This window comes from Ceratotherium simum, chromosome 9 (genome assembly GCF_057802395.1).
Source record: "Ceratotherium simum simum isolate JZ-2026a chromosome 9, ASM5780239v1, whole genome shotgun sequence".
NCBI classification, from domain to species: Eukaryota; Metazoa; Chordata; class Mammalia; order Perissodactyla; family Rhinocerotidae; genus Ceratotherium; species Ceratotherium simum.
Window position 1 is genome coordinate 72,862,205 of NC_141908.1, and position 22,707 is coordinate 72,884,911.

Sequence of the window (22,707 nt, forward strand, 5' to 3'; positions counted from 1 at the left end):
TAAATCCTAAGGACATACAGAGTCCACACTGCTAGAAATATATGCAGCTATTGTCAATCCTTTATTCACTCAGAATCATTAACATTCACAACGATTAAAAAGCAACATTTAAGGATCTGCATGACAAAGGAAGTCCCTTCAATCATCCAGCCCTTCCTAGTTCAGATTTTAGGAGATGTTATCTAATATTAAATTATTCACAATACGATTTTAGTACTCACTACATTTATTGTGTCTTAATTCTTTGAAATTTAACATCCTGTTATAGGATGGTTTAGAATTAACCAATGTATTTACTTGATTAATGACAGTTTTAATTCCTGATCCCATGTCATTCTGAAGTTGCACAGCATAGGTTAAAATACTCCTTCACTTAGTGGTTAAAGGAGGAAAATCTACAGCATACTGTGGTTTCCCTGGTCAATATTAAAGTACAACAATGTTTAAATGGAAATTACTTAATTTAAAAGGCACACAATCATTTCTTCTGGGACAGAAAAATAAAAATATGAAGTTAAGATAAGCTTTGTTGTTTTGTTTAAGAATGCCAGTGGAGAAAATCAGATTGGGCATTAATAAGGATATAAAATACACAGAAAGAGCTTTACTCATTTACAAAGACTTTCACGTATATTACCTTCATTTTATCTTTACAAGGATAAAATTTTCTTTTTAATGATGAGGATCTCAGGAAAAGTTAAGTGATGGAGCCAGGGATCTAACCTGAATCATTTCACTCCTTCCCTGACAGCATCCATGCAACCACAGTGATGTGAATGGTGCTAGCCAGCTTGACACTTAGGCGCCACTAAGTTTATTTAGTCATAACAATTAAAGTTCTCCAAAGGGCCATGCAGTTTACTAATCTGCTTAATGGAAAAAGCACTTGCTTAGAATAAGAGAGCTGAGTTTAACCATTATTTCTGCCTCTGAATAGCTAGTTACATAAACACTTTAAGCTTCAGCTTTTTAATCACCAAAATGGAGAGATGATAATCTCATGCCTTCACCCCCTTATCAGGTTTGCACTGGTAACACGGGTAAGAACTTTGTAAATATAAAATGTTAGGAAAATAAAGTTATTGCTAGTATCATTACTATATCCAGTATGTGCCTTCTAGAGCTCATACTGAGATAAATTTTATGTCTTCTAGGCTTCTAATGTGTTAAATTAACAGGCATGTCTTTAAGAGTTATTTACTATTGGGAGATCATAAGTAGTTTTTTAAACCACGTAGAAGAATACATGCAATATTTATCCATTTAAATAACGATAAGAACTGCCCAGGAGGAACACCCTGCTGTGCTGGCCAGTCTCAAACAGCCACACCTTTTCTCCAGTTGGTTTTAGATCCCCTGAATTATCTCCTTCTCCAATGAAATATTTCTACAACATTGTTGGATTGTTGGAACATATTGCCATTAAACATTTAGGGAATGATCTAATTAACTGTGTAACTCTAAGGCCACTCTACACTAGGATGTGCCTCGCATCCCTGAGAAATGGCAGGAGACTCATGCTTTGCTCAGTACGTGAGAAACGGTGTCTCTGTTCATTCTTTGACTCGCTAGGGTTCTAATGAGAAAATTCTTTGCCTGCTTTCACCAATTGGCACACTAAGATAACTGGAAGCATGAGGGAGCTGTGAGGAAGTCTCAAGTACCATCAACATAGTCGGCTTCACTCCCGATGACAACTCTCTGAAAGGCTCATTTACTTAACTGAAACCTAGAAATCCAAAAAACATTTGCCAAAGCCTGTAGGGAGAGCAATTCCTTTAATTTGTACTGAATATATGCTAGAACAAAATATCAAAATTTTAAATAAACACAGGCTCAGTATTACTGATTTTCCTCCTGCTTCGGGCTCCAAATGGCTCTGTAAGGTGCTGTTACTGATCCTGTCCCGAATGAAAATTTTGACATTTTTCTCATCAGGAATTTTTTGCACCGATTTTGATTTTTTTAAAAAATGTTGCACGAAAATATTTATTTTGATGATGGGTTTTTTGGCATCCTTTAAGTCGTGTGTCCGAAGTGAGTGCTTCACATGCCTTATCCTAGACCCGGCCCTGGCTAGAAAGGGATATCTCAATCTCATTGTACCTTCTTTCTGACAGATCCCCTAGACACCCCAACCATCCTGCCCACACCCGTAACAGCTCAACGGTGCAGAGTCCAGAGGCAAGGGACAGAGTTGGCCAACGTCCTAACTGTCACGTAGAAGACCCTTTGAAGACCATCTTACCTCTCGGTGCCAAATCGGATTAGTGGTGTTACTGATGATGGTGGACCTTCTCTCCTGCCCATGGTGGGCACAGGTGGGGAAACTGCTCTTCTTCCCTGGCTGAATGGACATCTTAAGGTAAGGGTCAGGATTGAAGAACATCCCTTTCTTTAGCCCAACTGCTCTAAGATCTTTGAAGAAAAAGAAAGAGAAGAGGAAGGAGGCAGGGAATGAGAAAGGGAGAGGAAAAGGGATAGAAAGAGGAAAGATTCATATATCCTGATTAGAACAAGCAACTCAATGACAATTTGTTCTTAAATATTCACACAGGAAGCTCTAAACAGAAACCATTCAGTAAATCAATAACAAAGTTATTCCCACTATGATTGCTTAGATAAGTGAGGACAAGTGGGTTATGCCTAATTCCAGCAGAGGGTCTCCTAATAGGCTGCAAAAATGAAGCCAAACTTTTACCACCACCTTACACACCTAAACTGACTCTTCCTGGGAACCATCTTGATTCTAACATGCGCATCTTCACCACCTTTTCCTAGGTAATTTGGTAACCAGCATTTCAGACAATGTCTTGAGAGAAATCCTTAGTAAACAGTTCGTTAAAAAAAGAACACCGGGGCCAGACTGGTGGTATAGTGGTTAAGTTCGCACTCTGCTCTGGCAGCCTGGGGTTCACAGGTTCGGATCCCAGGCGTGGACCTATGCACAGCTTATCAAGCCATGCTGTGGCAGCATCCCACATATAAAGTAGAGGAAGACGGGCACGGATGCCAGCCCAGGGCCAATCTTCCTCAGCAAAAAGAGGAGGATTGGCAACGGATGTTAGCTCAAAGCTAATCTTCCTCACCAAACAAAAAACAAAAAACACCAATATGCTCCTTCATGAGAGAAAAATTAATCTTCTACATACATGTATGAAGTGCATTGACCTAAGTTTAATTAATTAATTGGGGATGAAACTTCGGAGCACACATTTGGTTGCATCACATTTAAAATGTCACATATATTCCATAAATGTAATAAATGTTAGGGGAAAAAAGGAGATCAGAAATATTTCTAAAATTTGAATGCCATCTGCTATTTTAAATAATTGTGAGGTTAATTTTTCAATAACTTTTAGGTAACTTAAATATTTTGTGAATATCTTGTAACTCATCCTAGATTCACCCATTGTTGTTTCACACTATGTGAGCTGCTAAAAGTTCTGGCTAAAGTCTGGTTAGTGAAGAGACTGACACTTTTAAAAATGGTCAGGCCAAGGGATACAAAAATGTCAGGAAATAAAGCTCGCTTCACTGAGTCCCCAACGCTTTTCTGCAAATATCAGTTTGAATAACGTTGGCCTGAGAGCTAAGTGAACTTGAAAGCTTCTGGAAGAATAGACTGTTTCTGGGTAATTTTATGCAGTCATGATCAGCCTAGGGAGGCCCTGACCACTGGTTCAGATAGAAATTCTGCAGGTAGCCTCAGAACCTTCAAAGACCTTTGGGTTCCCAGATTGGCCAGGGAACAGACCCTGTATAGTGACCCTAAATTATAAGAGGTCACCAGGGTCATCCCATGCAAGCCCATTCCTGAAACATCAAGTCTTTCTCAGAAGGACAGAATTGGCCTAGGGTTGCCCATAGAACCATATCTCTAGGGAGCACTCCCCAGAGGAGGCTCACCAATGGCCAACAAGAACTAGTGGCCTCGATACGTGCAACAAAAACAGACCAGGACTGTCTAATGACACATAACCGGCAGTAGACGGAGGCAGTCTAATACGTTGGCAAAGATGAAAAAATTCAACGAAGAGGACCTTATGTTAAAAACACTGCATGAAATATAGTAAGATCTTTGATCTGAAAAGCAGTAGGAGATGGGAAATATGAGTAAAGAACTAGACAGGCACTTCAGAGAAGCTGCTGTAATCTCATTAGCCTTATAGTCCCCATTCCTGGCACTTCACAAACTATGTAGTCATTATTAATACAGCATTTGCATTTTACTATCAATTTAATAATGCTACATGTTTTCACTCGGCTTTATTTAGCATAAAATAGCTTTGAGAGAAAAATGCAATTTACATATTTATTTTCTTGCCTTTCTCTATTATTCTCACCTTGGACTCAAAGACAGAAGAATGATGTTCTTTAGATATTGAATTTACTTTCAAACAAGGGATTTCTTTGCAGTAAATGAGGAGTAACATGTACAGAAATGGCTGCCATGACGTCTGACAGAACTAAATTATTTATGCAAAACATTCCTTTGAACAAAAAACATTCTACCAGAAGATTAAGTCACCGTCATGAACGACGTCACTGTTAAATAACCCTGAAACCAAACTTCTTCCACAAGGGACACTGTACAAATAAATCTTCACTAATAAATACAATAAACTACCAATTATTTGTAGTCTGATTATTCAGTTCCCTTTATCCATCTCATTTCTGCTCTTGCTTTTCTCTCTTTTGTCTTTAATATATTTTATTGCTCATAAATATCTACACCACTTAATAAGGATTCAAAGTCACAAAAGTAAGACATTTTAAACATCATTCTTTAAAGGTTTATTTGGAGAAGAGGTGTAAGATATCAATCAGAACACAGTTTATGTTTTAGTCGTAGAGTTCAATTATTGGTGCCCCTACTTATCCACAATAATCAAGAGTGGAAGATTTGCAGTCAGCCATTCCACATTGCTGCAATGCTCTCGGATAAATAGTACCATCTACTGTCAACGTACTACAACCAGATTAATTTTTTAGAATTGCCATTATAGAACTGCTTTTATCTTCTATAATTTTTAACCATTTCTGTACACCATCTGCAATATCTGACTCTATGGTAGGAAATAAAACAGATTTTAGGTAGCCAGCCACCATGTGTACAGAAGTGACATGTTGGAAGTTGTATTTAAAGAAGAAGCATTTGGCTGTGCCCCAAAGCTTATTTCCTACTTTTTTAGGAAAATGTCTTGGAGTTTTCAATCTTCAGATGGTCGTTCTCCCATGGTGAGTTAATTAACATCCCCTCTGGAGTCAAAATCAATATGTGTGTGTCACGTTTAGAATGATATTGATCACTTGAAAGCATAGGGCAATGACTCTAAACTAAGAAAACCTTGGTATGGTCAAACTCTAAATTTTCTGAGCTATGGAGGTTGGTTAATGGTTCCCTACCTACAAATGAAGGATTTCTGTACCTGCCGCCCTTCAGGACTGTGAAGGTCTAAAGCACAGGTAGCCAACTGAAACGTTTCCAGGACACAGACAGATAAGGGAGTGGAGGGGCAGTACCACATGCAGGGGTACGTCTAGGTGCCCTCCTAAAAACCTAGATCTTCTTTAAACCCTGAGGGTTCCAAACAAAACACACTTATTGGTCAAATTTGAACCATAAGCCACCAGTTTACGACCTCTGAGATTCACCAGGGAACCAAAACAAAAAAGGCTTTCATAGTAAATAACCTCAAGTGGGAAGAAGGAACATGCTAGAAGAGACACAGATCCTCGGAAGGCCACGGACCAGCAGTGAACTAAGGTGCACACTTTTGCACATGTGATAATTATGCATCATGGACGTGTCTGCTTTCAAGATCAGCAGTCTAACTCTCACTCTTGAGAATGTCTGTTTTCATTCACAACATTTTTTTGCTGCCAAGAAGAGTGAATCTAATTTAAATTTCAGAAGCACTACACCTATGGAAAAACAAAAAGAAAACATCTTACAGTGACAGACGTCTGTTAGACTTTATTTTGTCAGTATTGAATCACAGTTGTCTGTTTTAAAAGTGCATTTCAAACACTGATTTTCTTAGGGTATCCTTGGCTTTATGACTCCCAATTAATTTTTTTAAATCAGTGGCTTTCAAGCTTTTTTGACAGTGACCTATGTATGAAATATATTTTACACTGAAAATCAGTATACACATACATAGGTGTGTGCATTTTTCTATGTGAAAATTTTTGGTTTGTATAAACTGATGTTCTATGAAAGATATTTCCCTTTGGTGGTAAACTCTGATTTTTTTTCTATTCTTTTTTTTAATTGTTGGTTTCAACTAAATTAATCTTTCAAACCACAAATGAGTTCCAACTCACAAGCTGAAAAGCAGGGCTTTAGTTGTATGATAAACACACAAGCAATTAGAATATTTTACTAACCAGAAAACAAACAAAAAAACTGTCTTATTATCCATTCTCCAATTTTTATGTGTATTCTTCCACAGAAAGAGAAGTACCCCTTGGCTTTTTTCTCCTAGTCTTCAAATTTTTCCCTTCTCTAGATGAGGTAAGCTCAACTTGCTTTCAATAATCAAAGCTCTACGATGGGATTAGCACACGTTACATTACAGTTTTTTTTTTTAAGTAACTATACACAGTTATGTTCTTTTTATCACCAGAAAACTTGGTAGAATAAATAATTTCTGAGTTTATATCAATAATCTAATTTTATCATTGTAAGAGATATACTTGAATTTCTAGAAGTATTACCAAAAAAATAAATAACTAGTTCACATATCACATATGAGAGTCTGTAGAAAAAAATGATTATTCATGCCCTTGAAATTACATACTTGCAAACTGGACATCACATTTAACGACATCCTTACCTGACAATGTAAAGCTAACGAGTTTCCGGGAATGCTGATTCCCTGAAGCACCTCCTTCCATGCCTTCTGCCCCCATCTGCAGGAAAAAAACACGTATCTGAAGTTTCATAGGAGTATGATGCCAACTTAGCCTCTCTAGGGACCCACAATGTATGCAAACATGATGATTTTTGTATCAAACATGTATTGTAGTAGATGTCTTTTCATATGCTACAAATCTTGGAATTGAGACAGATGCAGATTCTCTGAGACAAGAGAAAGGGTCATACCGAAATTTAATCTTTACCCCAAATCAAACAAACATGAGCTTCTAAATTCCTAGGATATGAATCAACCTACTTTATGTCCTTTTACTCCTTTGTTAAGAATATAGTTGAAATGTAGTAAATGTACTTACGTTACTATCGCTATCTTAAAACAATTCCCTAAGTTGAAAATGAAACATCAAATTCCTAAAGATCTATTAGGAAAACCTAGAATAAACTAAACAGTTGATTTATATCAGATTCATCTATACATATGTAGAATTATCTTCTCTTGCCAAATATTTCTGAGCGACACATGGGTGTCCCATCACCCTTGTAAGCTCCTGTTTTATAGTGCTGCAGGAACATGGCACAGGTTATTATAATTAGCAATAATAAGAATTTATAATGCTATTGTACTGATTATTGTATTGTAAAGCTTTTCCTAAAAGCTTTCAAGTAAATTATATCTCACTTAAAACCAGTCATTTATAGACTGCATGGCAGATTTAGGCCTTTCTCTCAATTTATGTACAATTATTGCTCAACTTATGGTGGACTATGAAGAAAAAGTTTCATGGTTCTCTAAAAAAGAAGTCCACAATACTGTAAGAGGCAGAATTGAAGGCAGAATACATTTTGAAGGGTTGGGAAATAGAAACCACATTTTAATTCTAACGTGTAGATTAAACCCTTCCATCTTATCTTTGGGGCACTCCCATACTCCTGTAAAAATCATACACCACCAGGAGATAACACTTTCACTATTCCAAGCAAAGTTGAGAAATTTCAAAATAAATTCTATTCAAATTTTGAAATATAAATTTCTACTTCCTCCTCTCCTTCCTGTACTTTAGTCAAGACAATTGTACGTGACACTAACTGCTTCCTGATTGTTTCACGTGTCATTTGCAATATATTAGGGTACCATCCAGGTATCTTGATTTCACTCCATCCATAAAACCAACTCTTTAATAGCATTGGGTTGGCTCTCAACAAGTACGTATGGTTTATTATATTGTATTGTACCCCTCTGACTCATCATCCCCAGGTTAACGGGAGCAGAGACAGCAGCAAACTGGCCAGAAAACTGATCGCTGCAACCATCTCGTCCTGCTTTCACCACACACACCCCACCCCTGGGATACAGAGTGGTGAGTAGTGAGGTAGTGCAGACTATAACCAGGACACTCCGCAACCTGCCTCTCCCACGCCCTGAGCACAGCCCGACATCTGATAAACTGTGGCCTCCTCTCAGATGGATCATACTGGCCAGAGAGATGTACCACCCCAAAGACATGACCTCTCTTCCCGCTAAGGGATACTCATGCTAAGTGAGTTAAACGAGACCAAAAAGATTCCCAGCCAGTCTTCATTTAAAATCTATTTAAAATATTATAGGAAATTATAGAAACAAAAGAAAATGCCTTCAAATTCTCCTTTTTTAAATGTAATTCACTGTCTGGCAAAAGGCTAACGTGAAATAATTCTCACAGAATTCGCAGATAAACAACTGTGGCAAAACGCTCTTCTGAAATAACACTTAAGGAATTCAATTTTATCATTCATTACAATAAAGCCAGGAAAGACCAAACATTACCTCTAGATACAGGGACATCACCGATAATAAACACATCTGCACTCGATGTTTAGAGAGAGGTTTTTGAATAAACTCACTCCCTAGATTCACTCCAGGAAAACCCAGCAACAACACTGTCAACCAAGCATTGAAACAATACATGGTCGTGAGTGATGGTAGCTTTTATCTGTCTCTGAAGCCGAAGGATTTCCTGTTCCAAGTTCTGAGACGTCTCACTGTGCACATTGATGAATGACAATTATGTCAAAGTGCAAATGACAGAGAAGACACAATTTTTTTTTATCCTTGATTCATTGCAAAAGGATATGTGAAAAAGGAGCCCATACGATTAGAATGGCAGCTCATTTCCTTCCCTATAGAGTTCCTTAGTAACTTCTTCCAGGTCTATTCTTTGCAACTGGTCGTGGAATAATCATACCAAATGGCTTTGTGAATATCAATGTTGTTAATCAGTCACAATGACTTAACACATATCACATACCCAGGTGACCATCATGCTGTGATAGGAACACAGCAGTCATCCCCACAATGAGGTGTCCATATGGCACAGCCTCTCAATTTTGGATACAGACCCAACTGTCTTAAGCTTGGTCAGAAATCTATTGACCACCAATTCCATTAGTCAGCCTTTGAACCAAAATATTCTATTCTGATCGCCAGTGCTGTATCTATGAAGCTTTAAAGGTGTTCTAAAACCTGTGTGAAGTAAATTAATTATCTTCAAACTATCCACAGGCTTTGACAGAGTGATCGCAAGCAAAATCAATGGGATGAGGTCAATGTTCACCAGGTCAAACTCCTGCTGCGTTCAGTACCTGTTCATTGAAATTGCTCAAGTCTAAGAAATCTGAATCCAGAAAATTGTGTTTAGAAGCTACCGTCTAATTTCATACACAGTTAATTTTTCAAAGGTTTTATTATAAACAGCCCCACATTTCTAGTTTTGTAATTTTTCTTTTTAGAATATTAATTAAAGCATAGTCCACTGCTTACTATGTGACACGGCAGTTTTGAAGTTAACAATCGTTGTTCTCCTTGTGACATTCAGAGTCTTATATAGTAAACACGAGTTATTCCTTTATATTCTATACCACGTTTACTACAATGGGAACTCAAATATAATTCAAATGTGAACAGAGTACTTAGATGTTGAAGATTTTTTTGTGTGTGTGTGTGAGGAAGATCAGCCCTGAGCTAAGATCCATGCCAATCCTCCTCTTTTTGGTGAAGAAGACTGGCCCTGGGCTAACATCTGCACCTATCTTCCTCCACTTTTACATGGGACGCCGCCACAGCATGGCCTGACAAGCGGTGCGTTGGTGCACACCCAGGATATGAACCCAGGCCGCCAGCAGCAGAGCATGCGCACTTAACCACTATGCCACAGGGCCAGCCCCAGATGTTGAAGATTTTGCACATACTGTTCCCTCTGCCTGAAATGCTCTTCTCTCCCGCCTTCACTTATATAACTTCTACTCATCCTTCAGATTGTCCCACAAACAGGTCTTCTTCAGGGAAGACTTCCAAGACCTTCATGATCAGGATAAATACTACCAGCATGTAGTCTCATAGCTCCATTTCACTCCCTCTCATAGCAATTATCACTCAAATAAATACAATTTAATTTAATTGACATCTCTCTCCCCCATTGCACCAATGAGAGCAAGGACTGTGTTTTTGTTTATCACTTCATCCCTAGTGATGGCTGCAATACCTGGCACTTGGCAGGCACTCAATAAATATTTGTCTGAATGAATAAAAGAAAGGGAAAGACTGCTTGATACAGCACTGGTGGGTTGGGACAATTTCAAAATGCCACCTGCAGAGACTACTTTCTGAATTTCAGGAAGTCAACTTGGCCACTGGCCTATTTCCAAAGATGCATGTATCTGTAAACGTGTATACACACACTAATCACACATACATACACACACACACATACACAATATTATGAAGATTCTGTTATAGGAGTCAAAACTTTTCTTTTACACTTTCATGACCTGATTTTTATTAATAACTAATAAACATTGCAATTAATTACATATCTTAGACTCCAAGAATCTCCCAAAACTGTCTGAGTCCAACCACCCATGTACAATAATCTTGCAAAGCTGTTAGATTCTAAAGTTAGTCGATGGAGTGAAAAAATCACAAAATTGTGAAAAGTAATCCTTAGGAAAGCACCATGCTGGAAACAGACATAGTTTCCTTCAAAAGTCTAACACAACCAGTTTCCTCCAAAGCTAAATTAGATCTCTCTTCAGTTGAGGACCTGGTGAAGAAGCTGGCTTCCACTGAGTGGCCATGTTATACCAAAAATATGTGCGGTATCTTTAAACACTAGACCCCAACTCAGCCTCGAGAGGGACCCAGCACTCAGATCTCCTGAGAGCACAGAACATTTCTGATCCTCATCTCATACTCCTTGGGGTGAAAGCTCCTTCAGTTGACTGTCAGGTAGAATCATACACTGTTTAAATTGTTATTTTTCTCTCTTTTACTCACTGAACTCATGAAAATTAAATTCATGTAAGATGCAACACCACTGTTTCCTACCAACCAGTCACACAGACTAAGTTTAAAACACTTTCCATGACAGGGCACTCGCTAATTTGCTTCATGAGTGGGTTCCCTCGCTATATACAGAATGGCTACAAATCAAGTCATAATTTTCCACTGCTTTGTGCTATGGATTCAGGTATGCCAGCCTTGTAAGTGACCTCCTTTCCTAAAACGGCGCCCTCACTGCTCTGCTTTTCCTTTTTCATTGTTCCCCACAGCCCTGCCGGAGCTGCACCGGCAAAAATAGAAAAAATAGAAATCCCGGCCGGACGTCCTGAGGAAGCCGGCAGTGGGGGGCACTCACCAGCACAGCGGGGTTCTTCACCGTGATGCAGGGGGTCGTGGCTCTCAGGGCTCCACTAATGCCGTGGTAGTATTTAAAACAGATTTTTATCTCCGCTGCAAATCGATTGGAGAAAAACAATATTTTAAACACTGAAACAAGTCATTTAGGAATCAGCTGAAGCAATCTGCCACATCGCCTCTCAGAAAACCCTACTCATGACTCTTTGAGTGATCCCTGCTCTTCCAATCAGAGGCAACAGAGTATGCCAATTCCTGTCTGACTTTATATGCTTCTCTGAAATTTTCTAACACCCCAAATATATTAGAAAAATAATGCACAAAAACAGCACGCCAAAATATATATAGTGTAGAGATAAGAATCAGACTGGCTGTCATTTATTGAGGTGCTCCTCTACTGTATGTGCTATGTCTCTGCTCACATTGTTATCAAATCCTCACCTCAGCCACGGGAGGCAGAACTTCCTGCCCCTATATTACGGATGAAGTGTTGAGGTTTGCCGAAGGACATACAAACAGGAAATGACAGAGTCAGGCCTCAAAAATCCGATTCCAAAGGCTTCATCCCTAACCTCCACGATATAGACAGCCTTCAGCTGTCAGTGGAAATAGAAAAGCAGCAGTCTAACAAAATATGAAAGAATACTGCAATACACTCTGCAGTCATAGGGGCTGGGAATCTATTTTAATTTTCCAAGTGACTTAAATGCAGCCACTTGACAGGGATCAAATTTAGGAATGACAGGTATATACAAATACCAGCATGTAGACAGCTAGATATAGATATAATCTCCACATGTATGTGTATATACGTATATATGTGTGTGTGTGTGCACGTGCGTGTATAATTTGAACTTGATAAAAAGCAATAGAAATGCCAATTACTGATTTTGGAAAATAACTACAGTTTCAAAGACCACGAAGCCAAAATGTGTCAAAGGTAAAACCCACAGTCACCGGAATTTCTCTGTATACAGAGCGTGTGAGTCACTGAAGTGTCACGAGAGATGCCTTTTCCTAAGGTGTTGTTCAATACAGGCAATGATGCTGAAGGGCAGGCCCCAGGGGAGAGTCCTAGCCTACAGGAGTGGAATTCCTCTCTCAACTGAGTCACCCAGATTATCAAAGTGGGGCCAGTTGATGTATTTCCCCAAGGAAGTTAATCTTCCACTGACTCTCCTGACTGCACCAAATGGCCTTCTCCAGACTATTTGGTTTGCTTATTTTAAGAGAACAATATAATGATTTAAAAAAACCCTCTTTTAGGAATTTATATTGTTACATTTTCCCTATCAATGATGAAACACTAAATCAAAAAAGAAAGGTCTGTCATGGGGTAACACATTGAGTCTTTCCATTACGCATGTTAATCACCATGCAGAGATTCACAATGTAGTCAGTATGGTCAGCAAAAGATTTTTACCATGTCCCCATCACAACACATGCCCAGTACTAAGCCAGACAGTGCGAGGGAATCACAGAAAGGTTTCCGGCCTAGCAGGTGATTTACAGCGTAGCTGTTGACGCGACAATCGCAGGCATGACCAAATACAGAAGACAAGCTCTCAAAAGGAAGAGCGCTGGGAAGAAAAGTGTGGCGACCAGAGAGAAGAGGAGTGGGGACACGGCAGAGTCGGAAAGGCCTCATGGAATAAGTGGGTCAGGACTCCAACCTACAGGTGAGTAAAGGGGCACAGAGCGGGTTAGGAGGAGGAGCGACAGAGCATTAGGTGGGAATGAGCATGCTGGGTTCGCGGACCAGCACGACGACCGGCGCAGGGATTCCAGCTTTACCATTACTTCCCCTCCCTGGGCACTGTCCACAAACGACCGTCCTTGAACACTAACACGGCTTTTGGTTATTACTGAAACAGTAATAGCTGTATAGATCTGAGCAAACTTTACTCTCCCACTTGCTTTCTTCCAAGACCGTATTCTGCAAGAATAAAGCTAAGCAACACGCACAAGGCCTGTCAACGCAGAACAAGCGCGGGGACGTGCATGAGGACTGAGTTCTGTAGCAGGAGCTCGCGATCACATCCAAGTGCTGGGGCCCGGCAGGCTGTGGCTCTGCCGGCAGCGGCACCTCCCAGATCAAATCAACGGCTAGTGAGAGAGCAGCTCACTTTTCAACAAGCAGAAGTGTATTTTTATAAGACATCTTCCCCAAACTCCCTCTCAAATCAGGATGCCATCTCCTCTTTTCTAAGGTTTTAAAGTCAGCTGGGTAACAGATTATGAGACCAAAAAAATGCGACTGCTTATTTTTATTTGCAGGATGTTGATAGCCAGGCCAGCTCTGCTAGCTGACCCATTTGGGGGCTATTTTATTTCTTACTATAACAAAAATCTCCAACCCCAGTGACAAATCAGAATCCCTGAAGCTATAAAATAACTTACTCTGAATTGCACAAAGCAGATTTTGTGGACATGATCAACAAAAATGCCACAGAGCTGACAGCTTCATAAGGCTTTAAGGCTCCGGGCAAAGCTGAGGGGGTTCACACAGAGCACTCATCACAAAACCACACACACAGGCTGGGCACCAGAGAGAAAAACACAGGACCGGACAGAACTAGTTGTTTGCACCTGGGTAAAAGTAGCCAGCCCCTTTAGTGGGACACCAGTGAAGACTCCTGCCCCTAAAATACAGGAATGCTCCATGCTGAGTGGGAGTTTTCATCTTCAAATATTATTTACTGTTTTGGGCAGTCACTCATGATAAAAAAAAAAAAATGGTGTAACTAAACAACATCCCCTCTGAGTAAGAGAGAGAAGAGAGAGCAGCATTTTGATTAATGTTCCTGAATATTTTAGTAACTGAGAAGCATATTCAAAGGGGTAGAAAAGGGATGTTGGTGTTCATGCTTCTATTTTAGTTACAATTTTAATCCCTAACTGCAAGAGGAAAAGAAAAAGCTATTCCTAAAAACACATACAAGGACAGGTGAAAGCAAACACAGGCACGATGGCCAAGCTTCAGAGAAGGGAGGAGCCCACTGCCCACAGGGGGAGCCCTGTGCACAGGCAGGAGAGATGGAGGACATGCACTAAGGAGCAATGAATCCCTCCATCTACCCAAGAATGGTTTCTCCACAGCCCGAGGTGGCAGCCAACATCTCCTCCTACTGGCCTCAAATTGTGGAGGGGAAAAATATATATATATATGTATATTCCCCTCCATAATATATAGTCATTATAATACATACATATATAGCTATTGCTTTGGACTATAAAAAGGAAGAGTATATTTTCCAAAAAACCCACTTATAACAAGCATGTTGCCTCCAAGGGCAGGGAGCCAGGAGAAGGGTGAGGCTCCCACATTAACTTCTCAGGACCTCAGTCAGCTGGGCCAGCCCCAGCCTCGGAAGGAAGAGAGCATCGCCCCAGTGGCATCTTCCTTTCTCTGAAGTCCCTTCTGAATGGCTGAAGGCAGTCATGAATCATGGAAATATATTTTGACCCCTTTCAATAATCTTCAGGACACTTTTGTTTAGAAAGTTACTAAAATACAGATTTGGCAGCCTCTATTTAAGTGCTGATGAGACACAGAGCCCCTTTATTTTCAAATTTTTAACTTACTAAGTTCCAGAAATACAAATGAAGACGTTCCCCAGAGCAACAGCATGCCAACTCCATCTCCACCCCAGATGGGAGGTGATCACTGTCCAAAGATGGCACTTTGTACTTGTTGTGGGGGTTGGAGGGTAGAAGGGACCTTGAACAGTGTTTAGGAAATTAAACCTGTTCCTAAGTAAAGGGGTTTCTGTAATTGTGTGATTCTGACATTGCATTTTTAAAGCAATCATGCTGCCATCTGTTTAAATGAAGAATATATTTCTGGGTTTGTATACGAATAAAATATTTCCAGACAGATCACATGAAACTGGTAAAAGTGGTTGCCTTCAGGGAGGGGAAATTGGTGACTGGGGCATGAAGTTGGGGAGATATTTACTTTCACTTTTTGTCTTTTTAACACTATACTTTTTTCATATATTATCTATTCAGAAATTATGTTTTAAAAGTAATCTCAACTCAGCTACATTAACTCTATGCATTAGTATAAGATTCCATTTCAAGCCCTCTCTGAAAAAAGGCTCTACAGGCCACTCCCTGCAAGAAATTGTTTTGTTTCACAGACTGGGATCTTGTCCATCACCTTAAATAGCTACCAGATTCACTTGGGCTGTAGTTAATAGCTTGTTCCTATTTAGAAAGTCTGGACTTTCCTCAACTTTCTAGAAGTTGAATATTTTGAACCATAAAGATAGATGGAATGAGAATGTCTGTCTTCTTGTAATCATTTCTATTTCATTAAAATAGAATTATCTAAAAAAACCAAGCTAACTGCAATTTATTCTAAAATAGGTTTTAAGCATTGTCCTATGTGCTTCTATTATACTCTTAATATTATGATTCCTATCCATAGGCTCTTTTATTGAGAGGCCAAAAATTGGGAAAGAATAAACACATTTTAATCCTCAGGCTTTGGAGAAATTTGCCCACATTTCCAGTGACATGCTCACTTATCATTTATATGTCACTGCAAGTTGTCTTCTCTTTAATAAGGGCCAATGGAACTTGGAATGGCCAGGCCCTCCTCCACGAAAGCTCAGGAAAACAATCAAGAAAATCAAAGACAGACAATATCAGTGTAGACGTGGCAGAAACCTAATAGGATCAGAGAACTAACTGGACCCCTCAAACATAAAGTCTGAGGGTGGAGAATGGAAAGCACCAAATCTCCATCCAAGGGGCAAAAAGGCCCTTCTGATGTCAGTGGGAAGGAGCTTGGGAATGAAGAAAGTTAGAGTAGGGGCTCTGACAGTAAAAATAAGAGGCTTGCCAGCCCCTCCTCCAATAAAAAGCCATCCATAAAGGTTCTGTTTTGGCAAGGCACGGCATCTTGGAAAGCACACTAACCTGAGAGCCAATCAGATGAGGCTGTCACTTACACAAGCCACTTACATCTCTGATGCTCAATTTCCTAATCCTGTCCACTTTCCAGGGCTGAGACAGGTAAGATACGTGAAAGCACTGTATAATTTACACAAACATCAATGTTCTGTTATTACCCCTAATGATCACAAAGCAGTTCAGTGCACAGCAATGAAGTTTACTATTTCCAAGCTCATTCACTGATCCAGGGTTTAGCGAGTCCTTGAATAGTGCTTGGCACAAAGTTGGTATTTGGCTAAATACTTCCTGATGACTGGGGAGACAGACAGACAGATGAACAGAAGGAATGAAAGAAGGAGAAAAAGCAGGTCTGAATGAACGAACCAATGAATAACCATGATCTATAAAAGACTATACAGAATAAAATAGACATCCTTGCACGCCAAGACAACTTTTGAAAGCTCTTACATATCAAAACTCAAGACATACACTGCACAGATGACCCATTCAGCTTCTGGGAGCATCAGCTCCTTCAAGGAATGTTTGTCAGTCTCATGACAAGTAAGCACAGATGAAGCTGACACCCCTCTCCAACGCCTGCGAAGGTCATCTCCCCACAATTAAAGCTTTGTCCTTCAAATTCATTCAAGGAGGCCCTGTAATAACATAAGTCTGGGCCACCCGCCTCCTCTGGGGGTTTATCCAGACAAACTGAAGCCATCTTTACCTTCAGAAACAGCTTAGATAGTGCTCAAATCCAGGTCTGCCCATGAACTTAGGTCAATTTTCAGAGAATTTTACTTTGCCTGGACTTTTGATGAGCTAAAGATAAATTTTTTTTTTCTGAAGATAAAAGCAAAAGTTTTTAAATGTAAGTTTTCAAGATCAGAGGTTGAAAATATAGAAGCTGCCTAACCACCAGCTCCCATCTCGATTTTTTTTTAAGTTCCATGCCATCAGCTCCAGAGATTCAAGCAAAAGTCCATTATGCTATGAAGTCCCCCTAGGTCTGCTCTAGTCAGACACAGGGTAAAAAATGACGTCTAAGAGACACGGACTAGGGGCTGGCCCGGTGGTGTAGTGGTTAAGTTCACACACTCTGCTTCAGCAGCCCGGGGTTTGTAGGTTCAGATCCTGGGCGTGGGCCTACACACTGATAGTTAAGCCATGCTGTGGCAGCGTCCCATACACAAAATAGAGGAAGATTGGCATGGATGTTAGCTCAGGGCCAATCTTCTTCACCAAAAAATAAAAGACATGGACTACACTTCTAAGCACCGATAGAAATATCACCTGAGGTTTTTACACTGAATGGATATTGAAAGGATAAGGATGTGTGTTGGGGGAGGCCTCATTCTGATTAATGAAGATACACTTATTATAAAGCCAAATCTTTCTGTAATTCCTATTCACTAGCCAGGACATTAACTTATATGACTTTTCTCAGTCCTTAAACAATACTTTACTGAGTATTTCCAGTTTTACAATCATGCTACACAATACCTCCAATTTTGTGTGTGAAGAATTAAGGTAGAAATGCTAACATTGGTAGAAATGCTAAATTAGAGGAGAAAAGAAAAAGAAAGCCTATTACTTTCTTAATTTCCAATTCCTAGCTTCAGTATCAAGCCCATTTCTACCAAATACTAGAGTGAGGGGTCAAGAAAAACATTTACTAAACCCTCATCAGCCAGGATATTACACATCTCTAACACTTTTGAGAGGAGAAGGGAAATCAATCATGGCAAATGGGATACCCCGTAAATGGGTTTTTTCACACATAATGTTCCAATTATAGGAGCATGTGATACTGACTTCTTCCCAGGTGTTCACATGAGCCCCATAATCTGAATCTGCCCGCCCCATCAGGAGGCAATCATTCCTGGCAGTCTTCAGTATTTTGGCAAGAAGAGGAAGATTATTTTACCTTTTCCCCTGAAGTTCAGTTGGCAATATTTCTCACCTAGATCAGCCTCTCAAACCCTGGGATTCTTTCAAGGGAGGAACCACATTGAAAGTAAATCTGGCTATTTCCCATTCCATTTTTTCCCACATTATTTTATCAATTATTTTTCTCATTACTTTGATAGTAATGCCAGCTGGGCCAATGCTGGAGCATAAAGAAAAGCAGAAACAGGCAAGAAAAACAAATTACCTGTAATCTCACCTCCCAGGAACAACTCTTGTTCATATTTTGGCAAATCTCCTTCCAGACTTTTTCCGACATGCTATGATATTAACTAGGATTATGCTGCATGTATCTGCTTTTTTCTCATCGCTTATTGATATATCATGAGCATTTTCCCTTAAAAACTACACTCCATTTAAGGTTTAAAGAGAGAATCTAGCCAGAAATTGAACTATAAAAAGAGGACATTCCTTAGGCGGCAGAAACAGGATTAGAGAAAGCTCTGGAATGCTGACCTATCAGTATGGATGTGGAAGAAATTATCTGATGCCTTTTAATGGCAATTCAAAGTAATAGATGTTGATCTTTTAAAATAACTTTTTACATTACAGAAGTTTTATATGCTTCAATAAAGATATGTTTATGGCAGGTTTCCATTTAGTCAAACCTTACTTCATATTTTTTTTTAATTAATTAATTTATTTTTTCCCCCAAAGCCCCAGTAGATAGTTGTATGTCATAGCTGCACATCCTTCTAGCTGCTGTATGTGGGACGCGGCCTCAGCATGGCGGGAGAAGCGGTGCGTTGGTGCGCGACCGGGATCCGAACCCGGGCCGCCAGCAGCAGAGCGCATGCACTCAACCGCTAAGCCACGGGGCCGGCCCTAGTCAAACCTTACTTCATATTTTAAGGTTTAGTAAGTACCATCCTTACGTATGAGTATCCACACACTCTCTCTCTTATATTAAATCCCTCGCATATAGAAAGCTTAATTCTTACACAGAGCTAAACAACTCAGAAAATTTTATAAAGAGCCCATTTTTTCCTACACTAAAGAAAAATTCTGTAAATGTAGACATGAACCTGGACCAACCAGTAAATCATTTATTCATTCATGCTTCTATCTATTTCACAAAGATTTATTTACTATGTTCTAAATAATATTAGTGGCAAATATAAATACTCCCCTTCACCCCAAATAAAAAGAGATAAAATATTTCTGTATACCATGTATTATATATAAGAATTTGTATTTACAAATAAATATAACATCAGATCAACTGGGTAACGGTTGAGTTATCTGCAGCCAATTTCCAACTCCCAGTAAATTGTCCTCTATGGCAGCGTGCCCCAGACTATCTTATCTACACTGGTAAAGACCAGGACCCAAATGCAAAAGTTATTCTGCTGCTGGGAAAGATAATAGCAAAGTTAGCAAATAAAATTCTTAAATTGTTAAATTCTTAAATTTAACTTAAATCTTGAATTATTCTTTCTGCTCCCTAAAATTAATATAATTAAATATTAATTACAAACATAGATACAAAGCTATATAAAAATGTCTAAAGCGGGGCCGGTCCAGTGGTGTAGTGGTTAAGTTCAGCATGCTCTGCTTCAGCGGCCCAGGTTCACAGGTTTGGATCCTAGGCGCAGATGTACACCACTTGTCAAGCCATGCTGTGGCAGTGACCCACATACAAAATAGAGGAAGATGGACACAGATGTTAGTTCAGGGCCACTCTTCCTCAAGCAAAAAGAGGAAGATTGGCAACAAGTGTTAGCTCAGGGCCAATCTTCCTCACCAAAAAAAAAAAAAGGGAAGTGTAAAGTATTAAAATAGCCATACATAATCTATATACCATACATTCATAAGGTATAGGTAATATATACATATATGTATATACATACATGTATACATAAACACACACACACATATATACACACACACTTTTTTCAAAATATGTGAACATTCTCTAATGAGAATTTTCTAAAAAAATGTACTTTCCAGTTTGGGGCTACATGGCATAAACATGTAAATCAGGACCAAAAACTTTTAAAATAACATTCAGAAAAGATTTCTGCATATTTATGCAACGTTTAATAACAAACTTACATTCCACATTTAGTTACTTACGTTCCATAAAGTAGGGCCCAGGCTCAATTCTCCATACAATTTGTCCTTTTTGTGTTCCGGTCACACCCCTGTTTTTAGAATCCCAGAAGTTGGCTGGAGAATTCTCGTCTGAAAAAACCAAAGAAACACTTTTCAGCTTAATTATAACTTCTTTGTCCTTCCTTAGCTCAAAGACTAATACAAGTTCTAAAATAAATGGAAAAAAGATAAAGGGGGAAATATTAATGAACCCTATTATTAATGACTACCTCCCAGCAGATAATCACCCTGAATTTCTATACTTGCATTTATATGGGAGAATGGGGGTGTGTGGGGGGGGGCGGTGGAAAGAAGATGGTGCCCCTAGGCTTGGCCAGGTTGATCAATGTTGCCAAAAGAGAAAACTGCAAAGAACAAAAGGTACAATTGGTGAAGCTTCAGCGATGAACTGATATATAAGAAAGGGGTTGGGTGAGCTCCCATCTATAAAATCCTTTATAAAAAGGAAAGGAAGAGCTGGGAGAATATAACAGAACTCAAGATAGGATGAAAACAAGGGACATTAAGCCATGAAACTGTCAAGACACTGCACAGGTTTGCCATGAACGGTGTTCAGGAAACACCAACCAAGCCACCAGGTCTGCTAGGACAATCTTTTACAAAAGGCCAAAGGCAGTAGACCTCGAGCCAATACAAAAAAAGGAAAGAGACAGCGTTTAGGCTTTTGTATGGAAGAAGGATAGAAAGGACAGATCCAGAGAATAGGCCTGAAAGCAGCATTTTGCAAGCTTTCCGACCTCAGGGCACACAGCAAATGGTGATATTTGTAGGTTGACTGGGGTAAACAGAAGAGATCTTACACCTGAAGATGACAGGCAGGATGCTCTGGCTGCCCCAGGCTCCGCCCCACCACCCTGAAGGCTGAAGGGATTCATGTCCCGTTACTTGCTCACATCACGCTAGTTTGAAGCTCTGTCCCAGGCCCTGGAATAGGAAATGAAACTACAAACATGAAAAGGAGACCATTCAGAGTTTTATAGGAACAGGAAGATGTGTGCAGGGACACTGGTTCTTAAAGTCAAGTGTTCCTCATTGGTTTCCCCAAATCCCTTTCCCAGGAGGTAAGATGAACTGATTGCTGGAATAAACCAGACAGGGTGAAGTAAGAGCTATACTGAAAAAAGGAAAGATGGAGAAAAGGTCCCAGGCCCAAGGAATAATCCCAAGAAGAAAAATCTCACTCCTTTTGAGCATAAAGGAAACACAAAGTGGGCTAAAGCGAGGGGTCGGATAATCCAGCTCTGAGGGATTTCTGTCCGTGGCTGTCCTTGGCGCCCACTGGCTTCATCACAGCGATACGCCAAAGAACTTCGGGAGGAATGGTCCTTTCATGCTACTGGCATTCAGCACATCATAAGTCAAAAGTCGTTTATTGTGAAAGGCCAAGAAGCAGCCACTGTTCTTTGCAAGAATGGAAAGGCCTAACCCACTCATGGCATCACCGCCACTCCTTGACAGACAATGCAAGGAAACCACTCCACTCCATCACAGAAACATAATCACAACGCCGGTATCTAGAAGGCATTCAGGCAATCGCTGAATACTGGATTTGAAAGGTGTCATGTGGCTCCTCCGGGCAGATCCTGCTCACTGCCTTTCCACTGAGCTTCTTCCTTGCCAACCAAACCCCAATTCTGTCCAAGGCAGCAATGTGCCCATAAGTTAAAAATTCTTACCTCTCCAGAATCCCTCGCCACTAAGGGTGGCATGTGGCCTAGTTCTGGCAAGTGAGATATAAGTGAAAGTCTACTTGATGGGACTTCTGGGAAAGCTATTACTTTTATCATTAATAAAAGGGCAGACTCAGTAATCCTTTTACTCTTCCCTCTCCTCTCTTCTTAGATGAGAGCCACATGCTAAAGATGGCAGAGAAAGAAGCTAGAAGCAACCACGATGAAGCTGAATGACCTTCAGGCTCCTTACTACCAAGGCAAAAATAAATTCCTACTTGGTTAAGCCCTTGTGGTTGGGTTTCTGTGACTTGCAGCTGCACACAATTCCTAACAGACCTACTCACCATCCTAACAATCGCTCACTGACTTAGACTCATCATGCCTGACTTGACCTGGAATCCTCGAGATGCCTCACTGCTCCAGGTGAGACAACAAAGGTAGCCGCTTCCCTTCTAAGAGAGACTTAAATGGGCAGAGCTGCCCGGATGGGAAGAGGG

At 39.9% G+C, this 22,707-nt stretch overlaps 1 protein-coding gene across 5 annotated transcripts in view; it reads right to left on the reverse strand.

The window, feature by feature from the left end:
- The window catches only part of HECW2 (HECT, C2 and WW domain containing E3 ubiquitin protein ligase 2), a 371,054-nt gene that overhangs the window by 120,835 nt on the left and 227,512 nt on the right, over positions 1–22,707 (reverse strand). For all 5 annotated transcript variants that reach the window (XM_087435521.1, XM_087435523.1, XM_087435522.1 and 2 more), the window contains 4 exons: positions 20,499–20,606; positions 11,554–11,648; positions 6,843–6,918; positions 2,249–2,418 (listed from right to left, as the gene is read on the reverse strand). In XM_087435521.1, the coding sequence (XP_087291647.1) occupies positions 2,249–2,418; positions 6,843–6,918; positions 11,554–11,648; positions 20,499–20,606 (449 nt within the window). The remainder of the gene's footprint in view (positions 1–2,248; positions 2,419–6,842; positions 6,919–11,553; positions 11,649–20,498; positions 20,607–22,707) is intronic.